At 41.1% G+C, this 24123-nt stretch overlaps 4 protein-coding genes across 6 annotated transcripts in view; 1 reads left to right on the forward strand and 3 right to left on the reverse strand.

The window, feature by feature from the left end:
* Positions 1–1245: 1245 nt before the first annotated feature.
* On the reverse strand, positions 1246–3069 carry LOC113148168 (SOSS complex subunit C). Of its 2 annotated transcripts, none has more exons than XM_026339719.1 (5): positions 2911–3069; positions 2486–2548; positions 2211–2307; positions 1867–1954; positions 1246–1732 (listed from the first exon to the last, which is right to left on the reverse strand). In XM_026339719.1, exons 2-5 carry the CDS (start codon positions 2508–2510, stop codon positions 1634–1636), a joined length of 309 nt encoding a protein of 102 aa, XP_026195504.1. In that variant the 5' UTR covers positions 2511–2548; positions 2911–3069; the 3' UTR covers positions 1246–1633. The 2 variants fall into 2 exon arrangements, with proteins under 2 accessions (XP_026195504.1, XP_026195503.1); XM_026339718.1 differs by lacking the exon at positions 2911–3069 and adding an exon at positions 2795–2837.
* snx30 (sorting nexin family member 30) lies at positions 2434–13780 on the forward strand. Its single transcript, XM_026339717.1, has 10 exons — positions 2434–2520; positions 3102–3436; positions 6050–6265; positions 6936–7046; positions 7166–7324; positions 7770–7959; positions 8637–8836; positions 9360–9449; positions 9813–9965; positions 10376–13780. The coding sequence occupies exons 2-10, from the start codon at positions 3302–3304 to the stop codon at positions 10451–10453; spliced, it is 1332 nt and encodes a 443-aa protein (XP_026195502.1). The 5' UTR covers positions 2434–2520; positions 3102–3301; the 3' UTR covers positions 10454–13780.
* Positions 13781–14258: 478 nt separating this feature from the next.
* LOC113147803 (thymic stromal cotransporter homolog) lies at positions 14259–19275 on the reverse strand. The gene is made up of 7 exons (XM_026339037.1): positions 18507–19275; positions 18183–18353; positions 17632–17835; positions 17366–17537; positions 16128–16211; positions 15254–15410; positions 14259–15120 (listed from the first exon to the last, which is right to left on the reverse strand). Exons 1-7 carry the CDS (start codon positions 18972–18974, stop codon positions 15063–15065), a joined length of 1314 nt encoding a protein of 437 aa, XP_026194822.1. The 5' UTR covers positions 18975–19275; the 3' UTR covers positions 14259–15062.
* A 264-nt stretch (positions 19276–19539) lies between these two features.
* Positions 19540–24123, reverse strand: part of LOC113147802 (A-kinase anchor protein 2) — a 63181-nt gene continuing 58597 nt past the window's right edge. For both annotated transcript variants that reach the window (XM_026339035.1, XM_026339036.1), the window contains one exon: positions 19540–22692. In XM_026339035.1, coding sequence (XP_026194820.1) covers positions 22558–22692 — 135 coding nt within the window. In that variant the 3' untranslated portion in view covers positions 19540–22557. The remainder of the gene's footprint in view (positions 22693–24123) is intronic.

Raw genomic sequence — 24123 nt, forward strand, 5'->3', positions numbered from 1 at the left:
ATTTGATCCACCGACACTGTTTGACTCGACTTGAAAAATGTCTAGAAGCTGTCCAACCACTATTTCCTCAAGCAGCCACAGCTAAGCTTTAGCCTGGCTGCTCCAGAGGTGTTTCATGGACTTGCACCATAGGATGAGAAAGAAGAGATGCTGGCACACTATGCACACTGATGCTGACAGGGAATAGATGATGCCATCAAGGCCAATATCAAGATGATGAAGGCAAAGGCAAATGAAGGAGAACTGCTCGTATCAAAGTAACACAACACAGCACAATAAATGTGACAAACCAGTGGCCTTTTCTGACTGATTGAGAGCCCTACAGTACTTTACTATCAGGAATCATATAAGTTGTTATACCAACATTTAACCGTCTTATGTACTTCTTATCACATCATGTGGCTGTGATGCCAAATTTCTACTTCAGTGGGCGTAGAAATATGTCTTTCTGCCTTCTGTCCGATGGATTTCTTCTTGTCTAGTTGTGAAACGCTGGTTTAAAACTTGCCCAGTGGCTCTGGAAAGAATTATCTCTTGTTCTTTAATCCTCTGGGACTGTCTCCAGAACTATTATTTTATACTGTAATCACGACCACACAGAATTATTTATAACAACGCTCCAACTGAGTTAATTTCCATAGTGGTTTCACAAAGCAATCTGCTCAAATCACTTTATAATTAAGAAGACCTTTGATGTACTAGTAAATAGTTTGGTCAAGGAGGGATTAGTCAATATTCAAGTTTTAATTATTTAAAATATTTTCATGTAATGGTAATATGCAGTATTATGATATTGTTCTACATTGTTTTGTGCTGATTACGGTAAAACACTGTAAACGGAGCAATGTGAAGTTTTGAAGAGTCTTCATCCTTAGGTTTAGGTTAAAAATCAACTTTCAGCCCAGGTTGAGTTGATGGTCTTTATATGGGCTAATACATTATGAAAAACCATCAGTGTATTTGCACACTTTCCTTATGTCAGGTGACACCCTATGCATGGACAAAACATGTTTTTATCATTCCCTTTCTCCTTCTAAGAATACCAGTGAGTGTAGGAGACAACAAAAGTCGTGTTTTATATTTACGCTCATTGATTTGTAGGATGGGAGGAAGACGGAGTAAGCAGAGAAAACCCATACACAAAACAGATAGAACAAGTAAACTGAACACAGAAAGGCACCCGACCCATGGATTCAAAACCCTCTACAGCACTGTGTGTTCAAAAATAAAACTAATACCTAATCATCTGAATCCAACAACTTTATTATCAAATATCAATTCAAATCAATGACTAATGTTAAAATCCTGATGTGCCTCTTCATTTTGATGGAAAACGGTGCCATGATAGGCAACAGTAGAAGATATCGTTTACAGTGTTTCTGTTACAGGATGTTTCACGGCTATCTGGAATTAGTCCATCTTTAGACTGTTTAGAAAGCTTTCCTAAAATCAGCCAGCATGATCGTCTGGGAAATGTAAAACTGATGCACTCACTTTCCCCTGAGACTGTTTACAATATGACAAACAACTATCCATTAATCAAAGGCTTACAAGAGGAAATGGCTCTGATGTGCCGTGTGTTGTTTCAAAGCTTTATTGCAGGCAGCATGAACAGGGGCCAGCAATAAGGGGGTCACGACTCGGGCTCCAGGCGGGGAACGACGGGGAGGATGAGGTTCCCGAACGAAGAGTCCTGAGTGATGAAGAAGCCGGATGAGTGTGCGTGTGCATGCTGCAAAACAAGACACAGCTACCGTTATTACCACATTCACTGTTTAATATATGGATTGAACAAGCAAGATAAAACATTTTGATCATGTCTGTTCATGCTGGCGATGGAGCTGTGCTCGTGTCTCTGTGTCTCACCTGCAGAGCGGCTTTCTGCTGAGCAGCGATGTGCTGCTGCTCTGTGCTGTCCCTGAACTCCTTCAGACTGGGTCTAGACAGTGAGATGCTACAGGACGAGAGGAAGGAGACGGCAAGAGAGACCTAGATGAGAACATAGCATGTACCTGGAAAGGTCTTGACAACACCCTTACATCTTATGAGTCAAATTTATAGTTGGAGTCAGAGTCTTGAATCCTATTTTTCATCATTTGACTGATTATTTGACAGATCTTTTGTTCATTTCCTCCCATTAAACGGTTTCTGGGTTGGTTTCCATTAGATAGAACTACTTTTATCCTCCTATGGGTGGACACTGCCCCTACCTGGCTCCAGGAGTGTTCATGGAGTGATTCTGCATCAAACGCCTCCTCTCTTTCTCCAGTTCGGCCAAAATGGCAACTCGAGTTTTGTTTGGGAAGGCTGCAAGAAAAAAAATGAAATAAAGGAAACACAGAAGCAACATGGTGGGAAAAAAAAACAAGAGAAGGTCACAACACAGGATTTGTAGTTCCGCCCCTGCAGCGAGGAGCGGATACAGATTCATCAGTCAAGAGAAAAGACAACTACAATTTCTACTGTCCCTAAACCAGACATTTACCTTGTCCTGGAGGATTTGTAGCCATGTCCGCACAGGTAGTAAGAGGCGACAGAGGGTTTTAAACTAGAGAACAGATAATATTAATGGTTTAATTCACTTTCATTTCTTTGTCTCCTTCTGCGCAGCTAAACTTCCACATGCGGATAACAGACAAATACAAAGGCCTTCTTAGATTATGAAGATAAGCTAAGCTTGAGCTGGATAAGTTGTACAGTGTGTGTTGATAAATATATCTCTGTATCCACAGTTAATAGTTTTGTACTGTTGATAAAACTCCTGATCTTATTCGGATGGTCAGTCGCATTTTACCTCTTGTGCTCGTGTACCGGTTTTTTAATAATCTAAGATAGGACTAAAAGAGAGGTCTCACTCTGCTTCTATTTGCCTTTACCAACAATCGACACACTTGTATTATACTTACTTACACGTTTTATACACAGTCGCATAGTTTACAAATTAAACAATTACACTTGTATTTGTTTCTTGTGTGGAACTGAAAAGTTGATAAAAGAGGCAGCGTTAGTAGTTTGTCACTGATTCTGATCGCTACAATAGACGATCTCTGCTGGTTCGTTGTTGTCACGTGATAGAAATGTTTACATCCGGGTTCTTGCAGTTCTGATGTCCGGAGCTGCGCAGTGGGAGTCAGCTGACAGTTGTGACCAACCAGCGGGTGTAACATCTGAAGTGAAGCGAGCAGAGACCTGAACGGAGAAGCAGCCTCCCTCTGTCCCCAAGACCTGCACCAGCTGCGGAGGAGCGGACGGCCGTCACCCCCCCCCCGACACCCAGCCACGTCTCCCCGCCTCCCGCAGGATGAGTGCCGGCGCGGCGAGAGGCCTGGCAAGCTCGGGGCAGAAGCCCATCACGGAGATCCTTCACCCGCTGTCCGCCGCCGAGGAGCCGCTCTCCCCGGGGCCAGATGTCAGCGTCAGCGTCGGAGCAGATAAGGTAGAGTCCACCAGAGGAGGACGGTCAGCCCAGCCAAACTCTGTCCAGCTGGGTTTAGACCTGAACATGTCCAGTGAGGAGCAAACCGGTGGAAGTTTAATGGAAGAATACGCGGATTTCCTGCGTAGTGTTTATTGTTTCTGTTTGTATGTAGTGACCATAGCTGGAGGTTAGATTAGAGCCAGAGCCGTGTGCGAGTCACTAACAGCATCAACAAACAGCATGCTAGCTAGCTGACTAGTCAGTGTCTTCTATTTATTATAAAGTCACAACATATGGCACACCTACAAGATGTGGAAATGTAGAAGTTAACTTGTTAGTGCAGTTATTTATCCTAAGTTAGGCTTTAAATCGCATTGAACTGCTGCTTGTTTTTGCTCTTTATTGAATTCAGTCTTTGCTGCATGCTGTGTTTTAAGCTGGACTTGTTCTCAACATCAGCCTGTGATGATGGAGCTGGGACCAGGCACACAAATCAAAAGGCCTTTATTCCCTCTGCTGCTGTTTTTTTTTTTTTTTTTTTTTACCTAGGAGCAACAACCCTAGCAACCACATTGGTATTTTGGTTAATTATTGCCAATAAGAGAGGGTATAATCCTCCACCATTCTTCCAACAAGGTTACTTTGCAAGGGGGAGCATATGGCATTTGTTTGGATGTTTGTCAGAGATCAAATCCCAGTGAGAGTCAGAGTAATCACCACATTTCAGTAAAATGTCAAAAGATGGGCCAGGCAACAGGTGAATATAAGATAGGATGGATTGTCTGCATTAGTGGATATGTGTTTACTAACTAAATAACTTTAAAATGCACTGCTCATACACATGCTTTCATTCTGTAGATCCTCATACTGACAGCTATACCCCAACTGTGACTACACTTGCATTACTGTAGTGAACCCAGCACACGCAGACAAATCCTGTCACAGATTTAAAAGTAATGGTTCATTCTTAGTTTCTTAACCTGAGAAAGCAAACAGCAGTTTGCGTTTGCACTTTCATCACTGAGAATGACATTTACGACACAGTCACATAGCATCAATATGTAGTCATTTTATGGGTGTCAGTATTAGTGTTTGCATGCACTATTTAATCACTGAAAGTAAAACAGCCTTTCACAACATCATGCATAACATTCCTGCTCATACTCTGCCCGAGTGTAGCTGTGTTGTGGTGGCCTGTCTGTTCACAGTGTTTCATGGTGATGTAGTGATGCAACGCAATGCAATTATCTGAACTGTGATTATCAGTGCAGTGTAAAGAAGAGCACTTACAGTGTCAGCAACACCTCTCCGTCTGTGTGCGTGCGTGTGTGTGCGATTCTGCGTACAGATGGCGAGAGAAGAGAGACAAGGAGAGTGGTGCGGTGTGGTCAGCGTGTGCACTCGCAAAATGCGCGTGTGATGGAGTGAGACGGGAGAGACAGGGAGGTGTAGCACTTTTCGTGGCACTGATTAAATTGGAAAGTTGCACACGTGAACATTTCAGGCGACTTAAAAAAAAAAAAGGTGTGTGTCTGTGTGGCAGGAAAAGTGATTAAGGTTGAACATTAGCTCCTCTGCTTTCCTACACGCACCTTAAAGTGGAAACTAGCTCCTTAGTCTCACAAGGCAAGATGTGGCCTGCGTCTGTGTTTAGACTACCCTCCATTTACAGTGTTTACATCTTGGTCACTATTTACATTGAACATTCTGTTGGCTGCAGTTTTGAGATCTTCAGAGCTCCTTCTGAGTGTGCAGTAAAACACTGATCCATCATAAAATAATTATGGTTTTACACTTACTGTTGTGCCTACAGTACTTACTGTTGAAGTGTGTTTTAAAAAACCCTCAGAAGAATAAACAGCTTCTAGAAGTAGATGCACTAATGGTAACGTGTCCAAAACCACAGGTTGTCTCTTCATTTAAATAGGACGCTTTCCACAGCTTCCCGCTTCTGTCCTGTTATTTACCATTCATAGCTTTCTCTGAGCACCTTTGTTCGGTTTTGGATGGCGACTGTGAGAGGAAATATGTTGATTATTATCTACTTGTTGCAAAAATAAAAAAAGAACCACTGAAAAAGCGCTACCACAGGTCTAACAGAAAGTATTACCATTGCTCTGCCTGTGGGAGGGTGTCATCTTCAAATAGCCTATAAATACTGTAGCTTAAGAAATGACATGGGCATAATGATTGTGTTGTTTAATGTGCAAAGGACAGACCGGAGGTAACACTTAACAAGGAAACTTATTTGTGTTCAGGAAATAAAAGTTCATCATTTGCTAATGGATTCTCTCAAAAATAGCTTATATAACAAAATGAAATGGAATTTGTTGCATGGAGCAGGTTTAACTAGCCATCATTTTCCGACAACTTTTTTTGTATTGACACTTTGTAAAAGCATCCTCCATTCCACAAATGCTTCTTTCCACTCCTCTCGTCCATCATTCAATTAGAAAGACAGGGGCAGTGTCAGATGATGCAGGATGTGTACGCTGCAGCAGTTTCAACAACAGCCCCATTGACAGCGTGAGACAACTGCATCAGCATCAATCTATCAGCTCTTTGTTTGCAGCTTTTCCTGTTGCAGCATCCAAAGGTAATGTTGCCACGTTGTCATATTTGTCAACGCAGGAAGCGGGGTTGACTAACGGCACTCCAGTGGAGACGTCGAGCCCCGCCTCTGCGTCCTCCTTGTTCAACAGGCTGCAGCTGGATGACGAACTGGAAGCAGATGCTCGCGACCCCTATGCCTCCACTGAAACCCGTGACCTTTTTGTCACGGTTGATGACCCAAAGAAGCACGTCTCCACAATGGAGACCTACATTACCTACAGAGTTTCCACTAAGGTCTGCTATTTTAACCCATTTTCCCATAATATTACATAATGTTACTGCTCAGCCTTTTTTAAGTGCACAGGTAGTAGTAGAAAGTCATAGTGAACATTTAGTGCTTTTATTATTTGGCATATTTTGTGTCATTTGATTGTTGTGTTTTTTTTAAATGCCAATTTTAACTGGCTGACAAACAGCATTGTTTGCAAGAAACATACATACATAATTTGGCTGTACTAACTTACACAATATAGTACATTTTGATTAGAAGCGCTGAATGTAAACGTAATATGCCTCAAAACAAAACATAACTCTTTGACTACTGTAAAGATTCTTTTGTAAAGTTAGACTTAAAAAACAGAGGGCAGTGCCCAGAAATATTCTCTTCTACAGAGTTTTGATCGAGGCTTGCCCTTATAAACAAATGATTTCTGCTTGAACTGTAAGTTTTGCAGCCTCTTATTTACTGTAATTTGATAATGGCTAACACCTGAAATGCCGTGTGTTAGTAGCAGGTAGAAGAGGATGGAGAAGGGAGAGGGAGGTCTGGGCAAAGCAAAGTAGTTTGATTTTAAGTCTCATGCCACTGCTACCTTAAGTTACTTAGCTTTTCCAATGTAGACATTAAATAAAACTTTCTTCAAGGTAGCACCACAAATGTGTGTTTGTATTTGTTTCTCTTAAGACATCACGGATAGAGTTCGACCTGCCGGAGTACTGCGTGCGACGGCGCTACCAGGACTTTGACTGGCTGAGGATCAAGTTGGAGGATAGCCAGCCAACCCACCTCATCCCCGTAGGTCAAATGAGCCACGACGCATCCTTCTGTCCTGCACTTCCAAAGAGAAACGCTTCATTTACATTTCTCTGCTCTGCTTGTCCTCTGTCCTCCTACATTTCACTTCACATCTTCAGCCGCTGCCAGAGAAGTTTGTGATGAAAGGCGTGGTTGATCGCTTCTCGGAAGAGTTTGTGGAGACGAGAATGAAAGCTCTGGACAAGTTCCTGAAGCGAGTTGCAGACCATCCCGTCCTCTCCTTCAACCCGCATCTAAATGCCTTCTTGTCTGCCAAGGTGAGACGGCACAGTCGTGCCATATTCACTTTTCCTTTTTAGTGTAAATTGTAATTGTTGTATATGTATAAGCATAATTTGCTGCATGGTTTAAAGATTAGTTGTTGTCACCCAGAACTCACTATAAACAATTAGCTGCGTGAACACAAGGAGCTTCTTCTGTCACAGGCTTGTATTCACTTTATTTATTGCACCCTGTAATATTGCACGCTTATCAGCAGTGATCTTACAATCTTAGATCAAAGATCTTGATCTTTATTGATCCCTGATGAGAAATTAGGTTGTCACAGCAGTAAAATAAATTGGAACAAAAGCACCCAGAACAGTATAAAAAAAATCAACAGCGTGAACACTGATGATGAACAACTAAATGTGATGAAACAGAAGCAGCTTTTGGGGATTACTGCATGTGTAGGTGACTGTTTTTGTCGCCGTGTGTCTGCAGGACCTGAACAAGCGTCAGGGTCTGGCCCTGCTGACCAAAGTGGGAGAGTCAGTGAAGCACGTGACCGGAGGCTACAAGCTGCGGATACGACCGGCTGAGTTTTGTGCCATGGGAGAATACCTGGACACATTCAGCCAGAAACTGGGGACCATCGACCGCATTGCTCAGAGGATCCTCAAGGAGCAGTCAGGTATCGGACAATAAAGACCGATGGAATTAAATAATGTGTGTGTTTTGATGGTGGGTGAGGACTTTGAGCTTAACAGTCTTTGGCCAGAGTGAGATTTAATTTCTGTATTGATTTTATGAATAGAAAACCTATTGCATATTGCAAATGACTGTTAGTAATTGTTGTTGTGCCATTTGTTGATACAGGAAGCATTCATTCATTCGTCTTTAGCCATGTACCTAACAATAGCTTGTATGAGTTCACTGACAGTACTGACTTGGCAGTACTGTGTTTGAATAAAGGAACACAGACCTTTGGGCCCTGATGGTTGGTATGTTTCATAACTGCCGGCCTCACTCATGCATGACAAGTGCTTCTGTAAATACCTGACACGTGCCCTGTGAAATGCTCGTTGTCACCATCTGTTCAGGTTTTAGATGTGCACAAATACACTATTGCAGCATAGCGTTTGGCTGTCGGCCTCTCTTATGTGTAATTTATAAATCTAGATGTTGTACTGATCATACAGATCCCTCCCTACCTCTGCTCTGTGTTGTCTCACAGTCCAGCCTTGTGTGGTTACTTGAAATCCTGTCGTAGCCTGTCCACAGGTCATTCAGCAGATATTCAATGGAATAAGGAACATACTCAGATTCTTTTTTTTCTTCTTCTTCTTCTTCCCCTCTCGCTCACACTAGAATACCTAACGGAGCTGCGCGAGTACGGCACAGTCTACTCCAGCTGGGCAGCGTCAGAGGAGGAGCTTCAGCGCCCCCTGGAGGGCGTAGCCAGCTGCGTGACAACGTGCTGCGGGGCACTGGAAGGGCTGAGTGACAACATGAGCCAAGACTTTTTGCCTGTACTCAGAGAGTACTTACTCTACATTGAGTCCATGAAGGTGAGATTTATTTTGTAAAAGTGATATTTTAAGAAATATTTAAAAAAACGAGAACATGTAAATAAATGTTGTCCTTAAGCCACACGCTGTCAACACATTCCTCTACGCTTACACTCGTTTATGGCGTTAAAAAAAGGGAGTGTAGAAACTTGAATATGTATATTTCTGCACTCATTTAGTTTAAAGGTTCACTGTGGATGACTCTAATTAGTACCTTTTATTTTTATAGTAGGGAACACAGGGAAAACACAAGAGCACAAAAGTTGATCATTTATCCTCTCACACACAGAAATGCAGACTTGTTTCTTTTAGCTGACTCACCTTTGACCCTGGACAGAGGAAGTGGTATTTGACGCTTTGCACGTGTCATGTCCTGCCCTCACCAGGCTGCTGATTCAGCACATCTTTCTATGTTAATACTATTTTGTCTCTTTATCGTCTTTGTCAGAAATATTACATTATAGGTTTACATCACACTGACAGCGGAAAATAAAATGGTTGATAATTTCTGTTTTCATTACAGAATGTTTTGAGAAAGCGAGACCAGAGTCAGGCCGAGTACGAGGGACGACTAGAAGCAGCCATATTGCGCAAACAGGAGGACAGAACGCCTGTAAGCATCCGGCTTCCTCAGAAGCTCCTTTCACACACACACAAGCCTTAAAAACTGCTGTGCTTGCTGTTTGCATTAAAATAACTCCATCCCTAAAATCTCTCTTGTGAAAGCGCATGTTGTGACATTTAACGCTTTTAAACTCAGTATTTACCACCATCGTGCCCAAGTGCAGCTGCTGTTGCGCTTTGGATAACATCTTCTGAAATGCACCTGTTTAACTTCCAGATGAACTTACATCAGTGAAACAGTGTCCTCTACATTATCACACTGCCAACTCAGTTGATTCATCAGTACACTCTGGTGTTGTCTCACGTCATGTCAAGGCCCTTGTAGCTGTAGTTTTTCTCTGTTCTGCTGCAGATGCCGGTGGAAGTAGAGAAATGCCAGGACAAGGTGGAATGTTTCAACGCTGATCTAAAGGCGGACTGGGAGCGCTGGCAGAGCAACAAGAGGCAAGACTTCAAACTGCTTCTCACGGGCGTGGCCGACAAAAACATCAACCACTATGAAAAGGTACACAGGCTAGCACAAACACCTCTTACACCCGTGCTCCTGCGGAGCTTCAAATCTCACATGGTCACTGATCAGAGCCCCCCCACCCTGCAACAAACACAATGTGGCAAAAGAGATGCCAGTTTCCCACAATATTACTAAAAATAGCCGAATATCATTTAAGAAATGTTGATAATGATTCCACACAATAACATTTTGGCCAATGTGGGGATTGAACCGGTGACCTTAAAACTCTTCAGCTGGACTGAATATTGAGTATACATCTGAAGCTGAACATGAGCATACATGAAAGCCAAAGACCATCACTTATATCACTGCGTCTCCCTCCATCTCTCCCTGTCCTCTTTTCTCTTTCACCTATTTTTTTCCCCCCTCTGTTGACTTTGCTCATCCATCTCCACCCTCTGCAGTGCCAGGCAGCGTGGGAGTCTCTCATAACTCTCCTCCAGGACAAACAGACTGAGGACAAAACAAGCGAGACGAACTGAAACATCTCCACATGTCTCTGTCCTCTATCTCTCCCTCTCCATATCACATGCTGTCTCATGCCAAGGAAAAAAAAACAGAAGAAAAAAGGACCAACAGAGCAGCAAATTTGAACTGCTGGACTTTGCTCCTGTTGTCCTGCGAGGTGATTGCACAGAGGAGGGGGAGTCGTCTCTCTTGGAGATCCAACCTGCACACGAGGTATGGAATGGTGCATTCAAGAACACTGGGGAAAGAGGAGAGACCTGCTATGTACAGGCCTTTTGTTGTACTTTTTTTTGTTGTTGTTGTTCTTATTGACTTTTTCTACCACATATTTCCAATTAACAGTTGGCTGCCAGTGCTACTTGTGTTTATTTAACTGTGGTCTCACAGAGATGTGCTTACTTTCTGTTCTCTCCATTTTCACACTGAGCCAAATGTGAAAGACTGCCTTCACCCTTTAAAAAAAATAATGTAGACATCCCCGATACTTTTTTTTTTTGTAAAATCAAACCCACCAATAAAGTTCTCCACCATTTCGACTGTAAGTGAGAAACTAAAATCTTAAGCGTGATTTAAACACTGTTCACATTATATTTGCATGCATCAGACCATAAATGCTTTTACCATTACTGTTGATTATTTCCCAAGCGTAACTATGGTCGGTATAAAATCAACTTGCAAACACTTTCACCATGCTTTGGCATCAGGGCTTCATAACATGGCCTGTGTTCAACCAGAAGGTCCAGAGAAAAAGCAGGTGTTGAGTTAGAAAACTAAACTAAATCTCAGTAAAAGCTTGTGTTAGGTCTGCAAAGGGAAACTTCAGGATGTCTTTGCTATGTTCGGCTCACACACTTTCAGATAAATGGAGGCCAAACTGCATTTAACAGTGACGGCACAGGTTTGGGTGTCTGAGTTAAATGTTACACATAGGCGCACAGCTGCACCACCTAGTGGTCAAATGGCTAACAGTGGATTCTAGTTGACTAAACAGTGTGCTACTGTACCTTCTTGTTATTACAATTATTTTTTTCACCAATAGCTACCTGAGCTTTTTTCTGAAAGTAAAGATTCGTAGATTAACCAGTGAAAGGCACACAGACGGAACTGATGAATACTCCATTGGTACAAACTGTAATTTATTCTCTTTAAATAAATGAAAACAATCAGACGAAGAACATTTTAAAGTCAAAGGTTATTTTCTTGCTGCGACTCAGTGATGAACATTTCTAAAACCATGTGCAAACCCATGGCATTATCAAACCCCAGTAACAGAAAAAAGGTTTGAGCTGTTCGGTGAGAACATGTCTACTATGGAATTCATGAATTTCCTAAAAGATCTTTATGCTGTTGGCTTAATAATCAGAGTATCAGTGCTCTCCACATCAAAGTCACGTATTTCAAAAACTATATTATATCCCTTTAACTATATACCTTTACAATATTGCTTGTTTTGAGAAAACTGTTTCCTTATCCTACTGCACGACTCAGTAAATGACTCAGTAAAGTGGAAATTGCAGTTTGGTTGAAGCCTCTGATGGGTGAGATATGAGTAATGGGAAACATCCGTGGCAGTTGCAATGCAGCACATCTGATCAGCACCATTTTTACGTCACACTTGTTTCCTCTTTTTTTTTTTTTTTTTTAATCTCGAAATGGCTTTTAGATATAGGATAGTGCAGCAGGTTAGCAGTAACTGAAGCAGTGATATCGACAACATATCAACAAGAGCAACATAGTGTCAAATAATTTTATTTTAATAATTAAATTCAGCATAAAGTAGCTCAAACGTGATCAGTGGTGACTGAACAGACTAGTCCTGTCATGTGACCTCTTCCCAGGATGCACTGTAGCACAATCTTTTTAGACGCCTGTAGTGGGAATTTGGTCAAAATGGTTCTTCAGCTTGGTTTTATTTATTTATTGCCCAGATTTAGAGAAATAAAGAGTTGATTTGACTTTTGAGACATCAAGAGGCTTTGTTAAAACACACAGAATTGAGTTTTACTTCCTTTTTTTTTTTTTTCTCTCTGTTTTCTGAGGCTGCTTGCTGTGTAGCCAAATGTGAGTGACCGCGATGAGGTGAAGTGACTGTGTCTAGTCTAGTTGCGAGCTGGTTGTAGTACTTAGTCATTTCTCTTTTTTACGTCCTTCATTCAAAGCTTGATGCAGCTATGGCTTCCTCTTCAGTAGCGAGGTGACACGTGAAGAATATAGTTTTTTGTTGTTGTTGTTGTTGTTGTTGTTGTTTTTGGGACTAAAGCCAGTTTGATGAGAGAGAGAAGAGAACTTCTGGTCCAGTGTCGAGGCAGCTACAGGAGACAGTACTACAGATGCACAGATGACTGATTTGTTAACAGAATCATATTGGTACTTAAAAAACACAGAGGCCTCTGTAGACTTCCCTGATATCTGGTTTACATGAATTGACCTGAGTGGGCACTTGGTTTGAGTTCATTCAGACCTGATTGACGTTTCTCTTTTGCTCTAATGAAGTATTGTAAATTCGGTATATCCCAGCTAAATTCTATGAGGTACAGCTGAGTCTATTTTTGTATGATTAAATCATTTTGGTTCCAACAAACATGAAGATGAATAATTTAGAAGGGGTTGGGAGATTTGCACTAGCTATGGATATCTGGCACAACCAACATGCTTAATGCCCATTTGAACCCTGGCGAGAGTTTTCCATTTAATGTACTTCTTTGTAACCGTAGCCATTCTAACAGTGCCGCCCTGCTGATTTACTTTAGCACTAGAAAGGATGCAGCTCCACCTGGTGGCAGAAATGTCAGCTGAAAATAGAAAAAGAATCAGATTTAATAAGATTTTTTTTCAGTTGCCAAAAAAGATAAAGAAGAAAAAAAAGCAGTCTGGCTGCTTGAGTAATATTTTTTTTTTTATTCTTTTCATCTGATCCTTCTGTAATGTAAAGAGCGGTATCATCTGCAAAGCTGATTCAGGTTTGTTTGTTTTTCCTCAACGCACAAATCAAATGTTTCTAAGCCAAATGCCCCCCGTCTTTTCCACCCCTCCTCATCACGTAGATTTACACATGAAGAGAAAATCTGATTTGCAGCACAGGGAAAACATCATCCCATCATCTTCTTAACGCAGGCTTCAAATTCAAATGACGTGAATTAATCTTCAGCCTGTTTTATTTCTCTTCATCCCCAGTGTGTACTGTTTACGTTCAGAGTCCTTATTGTACATTTGGATGTGAATAACATCTTGTTGTAATTACAAATAAGCTTGTATATTGATGTTGTTTTTGATGCAATTTATCTTTACCTCAATATTTTTGGACATATTGGACCAATATTAAAAAGAATGAATGCCTTTAATATTTTTCTGCTCTGGTTTGATTTGTTGCTTGTCTTCTGTGACATTTATAGCATTGCTAATTAACTATTATGTTACACGTATGAAGATGCAACACAAGCAAGAATTCAAGCTGGGTCTTAAAGTGCAACATAATAATTTTAAAAATGACAAAAATTTGTAGAATTAACAAACTAATTAAGTACATTGCATAATTTTTTTTACATCACAATTCTCATAAAAAATACAAACTTCAAAACAGCAAAGGAGTTTACATTTCCTATGTCCTAACAAAATAAATATCATACACTACTATCTATAATCTATACACTATATCTAGAATTATATACTAATTATATATACATATCATATATATATATCCTATAACATAATATTCAATATCTATAAATATATCATATAATATCTATTATTATACTACTATATATCATATATATATATCGATAATAGATAGATAGATATAGATATATAGATAGATATAGATATAGATATATTTTTTTGTTTTCATTCTGGAAGATCTTAAACCTTCAGGCAATATAAATAAACTGAACAGAACCGAATCTCCAATAAAATGTGTAAGTGACTGACAGAAAAGTAACAGCAACAAAAATAAAATAACAGAAAGCCAAGTGAGTAAACTACAAAAAGAAAACAGTTAAAAAATATAAAAACACCAATGTCACTAAGTATTTACATCTGTTTTTCTTTGACTCTGTCCCCATGTCCTGACCTGCAGAGTTTGGGGGTCATTATATTTTCTTTTCATAAAGTGCAATTATTTTTATTAATAAAGAAAATGAAAAACAAACTTCAATAATAATGTGAACTACATACGTTTTGTGTGTCCTCTATTCTAAGCCGTGCTGATGAGCGACTTTTTAGGTCTGACACATTCACAGAGGAGAGTACATAATGTTGAAATCACTGTGGTTTTGTTGTTGTGGACATGACTTCAATCCTTTAAAGGCAGTTTGGGCAATTTTCACAGGATGAAGTAATCCACCTGCCCTAGTGTAAGTCATAAACTCTTCATTTTAAACTTTACCTCATAGCTGCCAGGAAGGTCTTATTACAAAATACCACGAGTCAGTTTCTGTTTTTCAAGACACAAAAATGTGTCACGGCTGAAAGTTAGGAGCTCCTTTCCCAGCTGTACATTCATGTTACATAGGGCGACACTCTTCTCCTTGTTCTCATTACAAATCTCACTTCCTGTCTGCCTCATACCGAGGTTCGCCTGCTGCTGCTGCTGCTGCTGCTGCTGCTGCTGCTGCTGATGCCTGTTCTTCAGTCCCCCTGAATCTGTTCGTATTGTCGCCTCCGTGCTGATCTGCAGCCAACAAAGCTGCAGGGACAAGAGGGGAAAAAATATATATATAATGCATGTTTCATGTTAAATATTCAGCAGTGTATCCTAGACTGACTCCAGGTAAACATTCTAACTAGCATAGTTAGACTGAATATGCTGAATAGATTACCTGACTGGTATCATTGCCAGTACAGTAAATATGCTGGAGAGTGTGAAGACAAAGCCTGGGAACCAGTCCAGAGTTCTCTGATAGATCTTGGTAAAGGCAGGGATGTAGGCCAGACCGGCAAACTTCAGAGCCAACTGCAGGGCGGTGAGAGTGGTGCCTGATGGGAAAGAATGAGGCCAGACGGGTTAAAGGAGTGTGAAGTAAAGAAAAGGCAGAGGTTCAGAGACAGAGAGACAGAGAGGCAGGAGTAGGAACAGCCCAAACACTGATTTGAATTGAAGAAATAGAAATTACTCACAGCATTACGTCATCAGCACCTAAAACCTTTGCACAATGCTCTATTATTTTTTTTATTTCCTCGTATATGTGTATGTGGACAGGGAAATGGTCGGTGTTCCTTGTGTGTGTGTGTGTGTGTGTGTGTGTGTGTGTGTGTGTGTGTGTGTGTGTGTGTGTGTGTGTGTGTTTGTGTGAGTGTGAGAGAGAAAGAATGACACTGACACTCTACTTGTGGTAGAGCAGGCTCTTCTTATAGAGGTATGAACCAGTCTGACTGGCCTCACATGTAGATTTCAAGTATATTTAACTCCTCAGTGTGTGTTTACTGTAAAACTATTTCTTTAACAGCTTCTGTCACACACCAACTCCTCTCATACAGATTGATGATAATCAATGAAAATATGTCTGTTGATGTCATTTCCTCCAACTTATCCTTTATTATTCTAGAAAGTGCTAAAAGTGACTTTCAATAGCAGCTGCGTTAAAGCCTCTTTGCATGATACAGCTGTTTATTTCGTAGGTTTAACTGTTTTCATTACTCATCTGTAGTGCTTTCACAAACCCCCGCACACACACACACAGGTTGCACACTCACCACATAAGGACGCTGGAACCTGCTGTGAAACCAGAGATCTGATCGTGGGCATCGGGATAAGAGCAAACAGGTTGAGCGAGCGAGCTGCAGAGAAATAAAACAATGATTGTCATGTTTGTCCATCTCGTTTCCTCTCCCTCCACGTTGTCCTGGTGTTCACCTGACCACTAGCTGCGGGGTGTGGTGTCGAGCCTCTAATGGAGCGACAGCCAGTTTAGCATTATCCCACCCACACCATCTAAACAATTAGTTTTTTGTGCTAAAGTAATACGGTAAGCGTTTCAGAAAATATGTCCATTTAGTTCTTATCTAATACTTCCTGCTGCTGGTTGAGCATTAGATCCATTTCATCAAGGCTTTCTGTGTGAAATAAAACCTCAGTAGTTAGTTTAAACAGCTTCTTTCAATAATTTGCATTATTTTATCATCATGAAATCACTGGGGAGCATTGTACCTCCAGATAATCTGTTAATGCAGTAAATATAACACATAACATGCAGATGCTAGTTCCTATGTATTGTATGCACTGCAACCAGATGCACAATGTTACCACAATGTGCTACACAACACAGGGAACCACTGTGTTTTTGTAGTGCTGGATGGTAAATTGCAGCTTCCAGACATTCTCACTTCCTTGTTTTGGTTCCTGCATTTTTACAATTTCTGCTGCTAACCTAGATCTCTAACATGGAGGGGAATCTGCCAGAGCCGTGTCAGTGGATCAGCTGAGTAAAGAATCTGGACAAAAGTAAATTGATTCCCCTGTTATTTCCTCTCAGTGGGCCTTAAAGGGTGATTCTCTACATTTTAATCGTTGTAAACTAACACATCGGTGAGTCACACTGCTGCACTGGCTCCTTCCTCGTGAAAAGTGTGACTTCAATATTTGTTTAGAAAAAAAGCTCTAAAGGCAGAGAATGAAAATCACCTCTTGACCATTTCAGACACTGTTAAAAAGTGATGAGCTGGCTGTTTTTTGGGCGAAGGTCACATTTTTTAAGGAAGAAACATGACGCCCAGTGCATCAGCGTGACTCACTGATGTGTTTTTATAGACTTGTGGACGTCTGTGGCACAGATGAATCAGATAAAATCCAGTTCTGGATTCACAGACGTTACAGTGAGCACACACCATTTAATTCAAGCCCAATCCCTTAAATAAAAAGGGAAATATTTATATTTATATACTATAATATTTTGCCTGCATGGCGTGAAGTCGTCCTGATCCATCAGTCTTACCAATGTAGAACATGTAGGTTGCTGTGACGAAGGACATGACGTAGATTCCCGAGGCGAACGACAGCATCCCAATCAGGATGAGAGAGACATCGCTGAAACAGCGACGAAACACCATCACTCCCAGGAAACTGGTGAGGAAAATAGCGCTGCCTGCTGCATTTCCATAACCCACCTGCAGCGGGAAGAGAGAAGGAAAAAAGAAATCACCGAACAGGGAGGCGAGCAAAAGTTAAACTGAGACATTGAGGCTTTTATAGATATGTTACCTGAGCAGGGGTCCAACTCAGTGGTGGTTTCAGCACAAAGGGGCCCAGTATCTCCACAGCACCACCCACTGCAAAATCATACAGGATGGCAGCCACGAACAGCAGAACCACGTTCAGCATGTTTTTCCCGGCAGGAGCCTTGAATGCAGATGTGTGAGAAAGGAGGTGGTGGTTTTCTTCTACCTCTGGGTTGGAAACTTTCACCTTTAATGAAAATGGACACGTGATGAGCATCAGCTGTGCACTGCTCCCTGAAACATGAGTTTCCTGTTACAGCACGGTTAATTTTTATTAATAATATCTCAATTTAGTGAGATAAACAATGAAAACAATGAGTCAAGCTGGATGTTTTGTGACTGTTTGGAAAGGGTGGATTATCTTTGGTAGCTGACGTCACCAGACACATAAAATGCAGCTGTTTGCAGGTCCAAATGTACAGTATGTGCCATAATTAAACTCGAACTAAGAACTAGTGTTGCACATAAATACATGTCCATAAATTAATACAGGATACTGTCTGTACACACACACACACACACACACACACTGACCTGGAGCAGGAATATGGCGTGCAAGAGGCAGAGCAGGTGCAACAGAGTGCTGACAAAGAGCAGGATGATCCCGTGTCCCAGACTGGAGCTGTACAGCTGGAACAGATGACCGGACACCAAGCTGCCCACCACACCTGCTGCCCCGTACAGAAGCTCCACTCTCATCATCACCTGGACACACACACACACACACACACACACACACACACACACACACACACACACACTCCTGTTATAAGTTCACTGTTCTTACTGAGGATCTGCTTCTCTCTTATTTATGTTCAGAATAAATGCAGATAGAGGAGCTCAATAGTCACCACGGACCATGGACCGCTCGGCGGTCGTGGAGCCGAGCGACGCCAGCGTCATGACGCCGGACCAGTAGGCGCAGAAGCCGCCGGACAGCCCGAAGAGCACCGCCGCTCCGAACATCACCTGCAGCGGGAGGCGCAGCCAGACCACCAGGAGCAGGCTGAGCCGGGACAGCAGGTACCCGGCCAGAGGCACCACGATGGGGACTTTCCTCCTGCCTTTGTCGCTTAGCCTGGCCAAGATCACCGCGGGGAAGATCGGAACCAGCTGGATGATCAGGTTGTAGGTCATGAAGAAGTCGGTCATGGCTTTCTGCCGGCTGTCCTCGTCCGAGACTCCGGGGTAGGAGGCGTTGGTGGACCGGTCCCTGACCACCAGCTGCAGGGCGGTGTCGAACAGGGTGCTGCCCAGCTGCTCCAGCACAATGACCGGCTCGATCTGACGGAGGACAGTGAACGCAGCATGACACAAGTTCTGCATGATCGCGTTGAACCGAGTTCACAGAAGAAATGAGACCTGGTGTGGCTCAAACAGCAGCAAAACAAAAGCTGTCACACACCCAGTTCCTCCTCCTCCTCATGTGATAAAAGAGGCGTGAACTGACATTCAGGGATTCAGGAAAACTTCTCTTTCCTCCTGTGAACATTTGTGACTACAGATTTAGATTTGACCCTTAATATAAAAGTGAAAGTAAAAGTTAAACTCAGCACAGTTCTTAGATATCTGTGGTATGAGATTCAAAAAAACAAACAACAAAAACAGTTCTTTTGGACCAATTTACCCTCTACATATCGTAGATTATTGGTTTTAATCAGTGCCAGAACACAATTAATCATCTTATTGCAGCTATGAACTCTGAAGCAGATGTACTTTCACTTTCAATTACTTTTTTCTTTATCAACTAATGTGACCTTTGTGAAATGAGGAAATGTGGTGAACACATGTGTTTTGTCAGGACTAAACATTTTAATGATGATCTGACAGGTGCTGAAGTGGACTGTGATGTGTAACAATGCATATGAATGAACCACACAGACGTCCCACGTGTACAGGTTTTGTTTTTAATGAGAAAATATCCATAATATGTATAATACGTTTACAACTACAAGCCTTAAATGTGCTATAAAATAAGTGGAGTATGAGCATACAAGTGGTTAACATAGGAACAGAGGCTATATGCTGTAGTAATAAGATTGCTTCGTCACACACAGTGTCCCCACACTGAAGCTCCGGCGCTTCTGCTGAGAGCAAACAAGCTACCAGCCTTTAAAATGATAAATAAAATCATCTGTGCACCAGGAATTCAAACAACAAATGCATAATAATAATAATAATAATAATAATGATAATAAGAATAAATCACATAATTATAGCCTAATTCGTCGGCATGTGCATGATTTATGTTGCCATTTCAAACAGTGAATCTAATCAGAACGCTAATCAGCCTTGGGGTTCGGTTGTGCCCATTGAAGCAGAGATGAGGAGGGAGCGTGAGTGGGTTCGTGTGAAATAACAGTTTCACAATGTGCTGCTCCAGCTACAGTAAACTGGGGGAAAATGCTCATTTGCTTTTGCTGCTTAAAACTCAATCATGCTGTGAATGAAGCTTAGATACCGTCGATGCTCAGCCGGCATCCATCCAAACGACGTGTTCCTGTTTTTCATCCGGAATAAAAAAAGGTTCTGTTTAAGCTGGCTAAATCTAATCCTACAGTGAAGTCATACATACGTGTAACATATGCTTTAAAGAGTGCGGCAGCTCAGTTCACGTGTCTGATGTTTTTGTCTCCCTGTCACTGTTTGTAAGCCCTTGTCCATTAACGTAAGGCAAAAATTAATCTCATATCAGCGTCAGCAACACTACACCTCGGTTACTAGTGCAGTACGGGCACCACTAAAAAAGAAAACTAGCTTTTGTTTCAGGAGGAAACAAGATACGTCAGAGTGGCACGAATTCTCAACTTTCACTTCTGGTTGGTGGAGTTTCAGTCACTCCATTTTCCTCAGAGAGTTGCACTGCAACACGGCCAAGTCACACCATTTGCCAATAGAACCTCGTCCTGTAATCGCGTTGGAGCTGTCTCAGTAAATACCATAAACAACCATTACTGTCAAGGGGTAGTATGCAGTTCCTGAACAGTTCCTCATACATTATCAGTGTACATTTATATTTCAAAACAGTGACCTTTGGTTTACAGATAAAAACAAAACAAAACAAAAACAAAACTTTCTCATCTTCATCCTTCAGACATGTCTAAAAATGTCAAAGGCTTCAAAAATAAAGACAGACATGTAGAATTTGGCTACTTTTCACTTAAGGTGGTTGAGAAATAGTGTATCTACAGCCACTTTGATGCAATTTTCCCTTTAATTCTGATTTAGAAACAGTCCTGTGGTCGGATTGTGGTTTGCAGTGTGTTTGTAGTTAATGATCTGAAGCTGGGCTTTGATTTCCACACCTCGACGGTTCCACGGTGTCTTCGCACTCATATCCATTTACCAAAACAGAAAATCAAACCTTCCTGCAAAATCAAACCTCATCAATTATTCAGTAATAAAAAAAAAGAACTCCGACTTACAGTATGTGAGTAGTGACATCGAAAGGCTGTTGTTTCTGATGGTCTGTTGCCATCTTTGCACGGCTTGTCGTGTGCTTGTTTCAGGTAAAGGAGAAGAGGGTAAGTCCATGCACACAATCAGTACTTCTTAAATAGACTTAAGTGCTTAGACTGACAGTTTGTCTCTAATTCATTTCCTGTTTTTTACAGTTTTTTTTTTTAAATAAAAAGTTTTTTCAGTTCAACATACATGCTCATACTGTATATCAAATACACAGCCCTCCCTCAGTATAACACATAAAACAACTGCTTACATCAGAAAGCACAGGTCAACAAAGCAACATAGCCAGCAAAGGTAAAAGAAGTGATTTAGAATAGAATAGAAAACCCCAGTCCAGCCCTTTAATCAGTACTTATACTGACACAAACATGACCCACTGTCAGCTTCCCTCTTCTCCATTTGTCACTTCCTGCTTGAACTTTATAGATGTGAAGTGAGTGAAGAGAAGTGCTTACAGATGGGCTTTCCATCTAATGTGGTTACTTATTTTGTGAACATGTAGCAATAATTAATGAGAGAGGATAAAACACATCATGGATCACCTTTCTTTGCTAACGTGTATCAATGCAAGGAGACGGCGCCTCAGGTCGGCACTTAAGATTTCATGAAGTTGCTTGAAAGGAATGTGAAAGCTCCCACCAGCATGCTGTATGTGTGTTATAATTAGTACTATGGCCCTGCAGAATGCAGAAAATAACATTTTACAAGTTCTGAAAAGTGATATCCTGTAAAACATCACCTCCTTCCTGCAGCATCTTGGAATCCAGGTACATATAATTCAGAAACTGTTGAAAGTGTGTGAAGAGGCTTCACTTCTTCTCCGTTCTTGCACGACTTTAAGTTGGGAGTTTTTTTGATAGTCACTCTGCATGCACCTGCTTGTCTTATGCATCTTTTTTTTGGTAATCAAAACCTTCTCACACACGTTGAAGGTGACTGGGGTTATTAACAAGCAATCCACCTTTACAAATCTCAGGCAACCTATCAAAATAAAACCTTTAGATCTTAGCCACTCACAATTCAATAATAAAATCGCAGATAAGTGAAAAATCCTATGAATATTTAAATCATTCAGCGTCTACCAACTAGAAAAAACTTTTCCCAAATAAGCATAAGAATGCTCTTAAACCCTTTCAGAGTGTCTCTTGTATTGCTGATCTTTACTTTCTCAAACACCTTCTCCAACAAATGTCTTTCACATGCTCTGTCATTTATTGTGTGATTCCACCTTCACTCATCAGGCCCAAAAACACGCTGCATCTCCTCGATGAGCCCCGCTGGTCAAGCCAGTGGGTCATGTAACCATCTCAATATTATTAGTAAAATAAATAGTTTCCTTCCCCTGTCCTTTTTCCTTCACCGTCTCCTCCTGTTTGCATCCTTCAGTTCTTCATTCTACTTTTCCACCTCCTTCCTCCTTTTAACTGTCTCTGAAAGGAGCTCTTTACTCCTCCTCTTCCTCTTCTTCCTCCTCTTCCTCTTCTTCCCCCTCCGCCCCTTCCTCGTTGGCATAGATACCTGCTTCCCACCTCAGCGCCATGTCGCTTTTCCTCCTTGTGACACGAGTAGCCTCCAGAACCTGTTGGTTACAAAACAACCAGTCAAATGCAAGTGATGCAGTAGTTCACACTAACCAACAGTTTTATGGTAAAGCCCATGCTTTTCTTCAGCTCAAGGGATGTAATGGCACCACAATCACAGAAACAGTGACTTTAATAGGGCATGCATCGTCTGTCAAAAACTGTGGGGGTGCTTAGTTAAATCCTTGCTGGGTAAATAAAACTGAGCTAGATTTCTGCAAATAACTACCAAAATAAAGGCACCTCCAGTAATTGCCAATAAAAATAAATGTATTTTTTGCCCTTTTCAGGAAAAGATTCATGCTTGAACACCCATAATTGTTACATAATTTATGTTGCCTACCACAGTCCTCCTCGCACACTCATGCTGAGACACAAATATACACACTTAGAAACTCATTAACATGTCTAACAAGATGTAGGAAGGGTTTCTCTGTGAGAGGGAATCCAGGGTGTACATGGAGAGGGTGAAGTGGATTGTTGATTTATTGAGTTTGTTGTCACACATAATGGCTGTGAGGATTGGTACAATCCAGCTGTACTGTCAGAAATTAATTTAGTATACAGTACATTGTAACATTTTGTACTACTGTTTAAGAGTGAATATTTTAAATACCTATATCAGCTTTGTAGGTTTATCATGCATGCATACTTAAAGGTAAAGTGTATTTTAAGTGTTATTTTAAAGAGCTGATGTCATTTTCTACAGCATCAAGTTATTTGTAACATTTTGAAATAGAACATTTATTTTAATTGGAATGAAGTTGTTGGCATACAGTTCACGGTTATATAGAAAACATATGTGCGTGGTGGTCAAAGGTCACACCAAATCCATGGACAAGCACATGCAGCACTATGGAGGAGAAGTCCTATGTAGGAATATAAAGCTGTGAGACCACAATCAGACCTGGGACCAGATATAGATATATATATATATATATATATTTTTTTTTTTTGGTTTTCAAAAACAAACGTCTGTCTAGAAGACATGAAAGTGAAACTAAATTACTAAAAGTAAGTTTCCTACTGCTGACTCGTCTACAATGTGGTGCACTTTTTATGACAAATGAGAGTGAAAGTCATTCTTGTGGCTTGTCTTTATCGTATATGGAAGCTTAGTCTTCTGTCTTACTTAAACTGAAATAACCTCATAAATCCTGTTTTGAAGCCATTTTCATTTTACCGTGAATAAACAGTTAATGATATATAACAAATCTGAAAAAACACTATGGGATTCAAGACTTTCTTTAAACTGTGCAGAAACAGTCCAGGTTCACAGAGGACATGTTATTTTTTAAAAGGTTTTCACTCTGACCCAGGTCTGTCAGTAAATGTGGTTAACGGGGTGAACGGGTTGGGGGGCAACAGGTACCTCAGTGGTTACTTCGTTCGCCAGCAACAAACGTGTGTACTGAGCGACCAGCAGGAGA

This window comes from Anabas testudineus, chromosome 22, assembly GCF_900324465.2.
Source record: "Anabas testudineus chromosome 22, fAnaTes1.2, whole genome shotgun sequence".
Classification (NCBI taxonomy): Eukaryota; Metazoa; Chordata; class Actinopteri; order Anabantiformes; family Anabantidae; genus Anabas; species Anabas testudineus.

What these genes read in the sequence shown, in the direction of transcription:
- LOC113148168 (XM_026339719.1), bottom strand. Translation starts at nt 2,510, where the DNA reads ATGGCTACAAATCCTCCAGGACAAG. An exon ending in TACAAATCCTCCAGGACAAG is followed by an intron (nt 2,308 to 2,485) that starts GTAAATGTCTGG and finishes TTTTTCTTGCAG; the next exon opens with CCTTCCCAAACAAAACTCGA. An exon ending in ATGAACACTCCTGGAGCCAG is followed by an intron (nt 1,955 to 2,210) that starts GTAGGGGCAGTG and finishes CTCGTCCTGTAG; the next exon opens with CATCTCACTGTCTAGACCCA.
- snx30 (XM_026339717.1), top strand. Translation starts at nt 3,302, where the DNA reads ATGAGTGCCGGCGCGGCGAGAGGCCTGGCAAGCTCGGGGCAGAAGCCC. An exon ending in TCAGCGTCGGAGCAGATAAG is followed by an intron (nt 3,437 to 6,049) that starts GTAGAGTCCACC and finishes TTGTCAACGCAG; the next exon opens with GAAGCGGGGTTGACTAACGG. An exon ending in GATCCTCAAGGAGCAGTCAG is followed by an intron (nt 7,960 to 8,636) that starts GTATCGGACAAT and finishes CGCTCACACTAG; the next exon opens with AATACCTAACGGAGCTGCGC.
- LOC113147803 (XM_026339037.1), bottom strand. Translation starts at nt 18,974, where the DNA reads ATGCAGAACTTGTGTCATGCTGCGTTCACTGTCCTCCGTCAGATCGAG. An exon ending in ACGCCATATTCCTGCTCCAG is followed by an intron (nt 17,836 to 18,182) that starts GTCAGTGTGTGT and finishes TTTTCATTAAAG; the next exon opens with GTGAAAGTTTCCAACCCAGA. An exon ending in CTGGCAATGATACCAGTCAG is followed by an intron (nt 15,121 to 15,253) that starts GTAATCTATTCA and finishes TTGTCCCTGCAG; the next exon opens with CTTTGTTGGCTGCAGATCAG.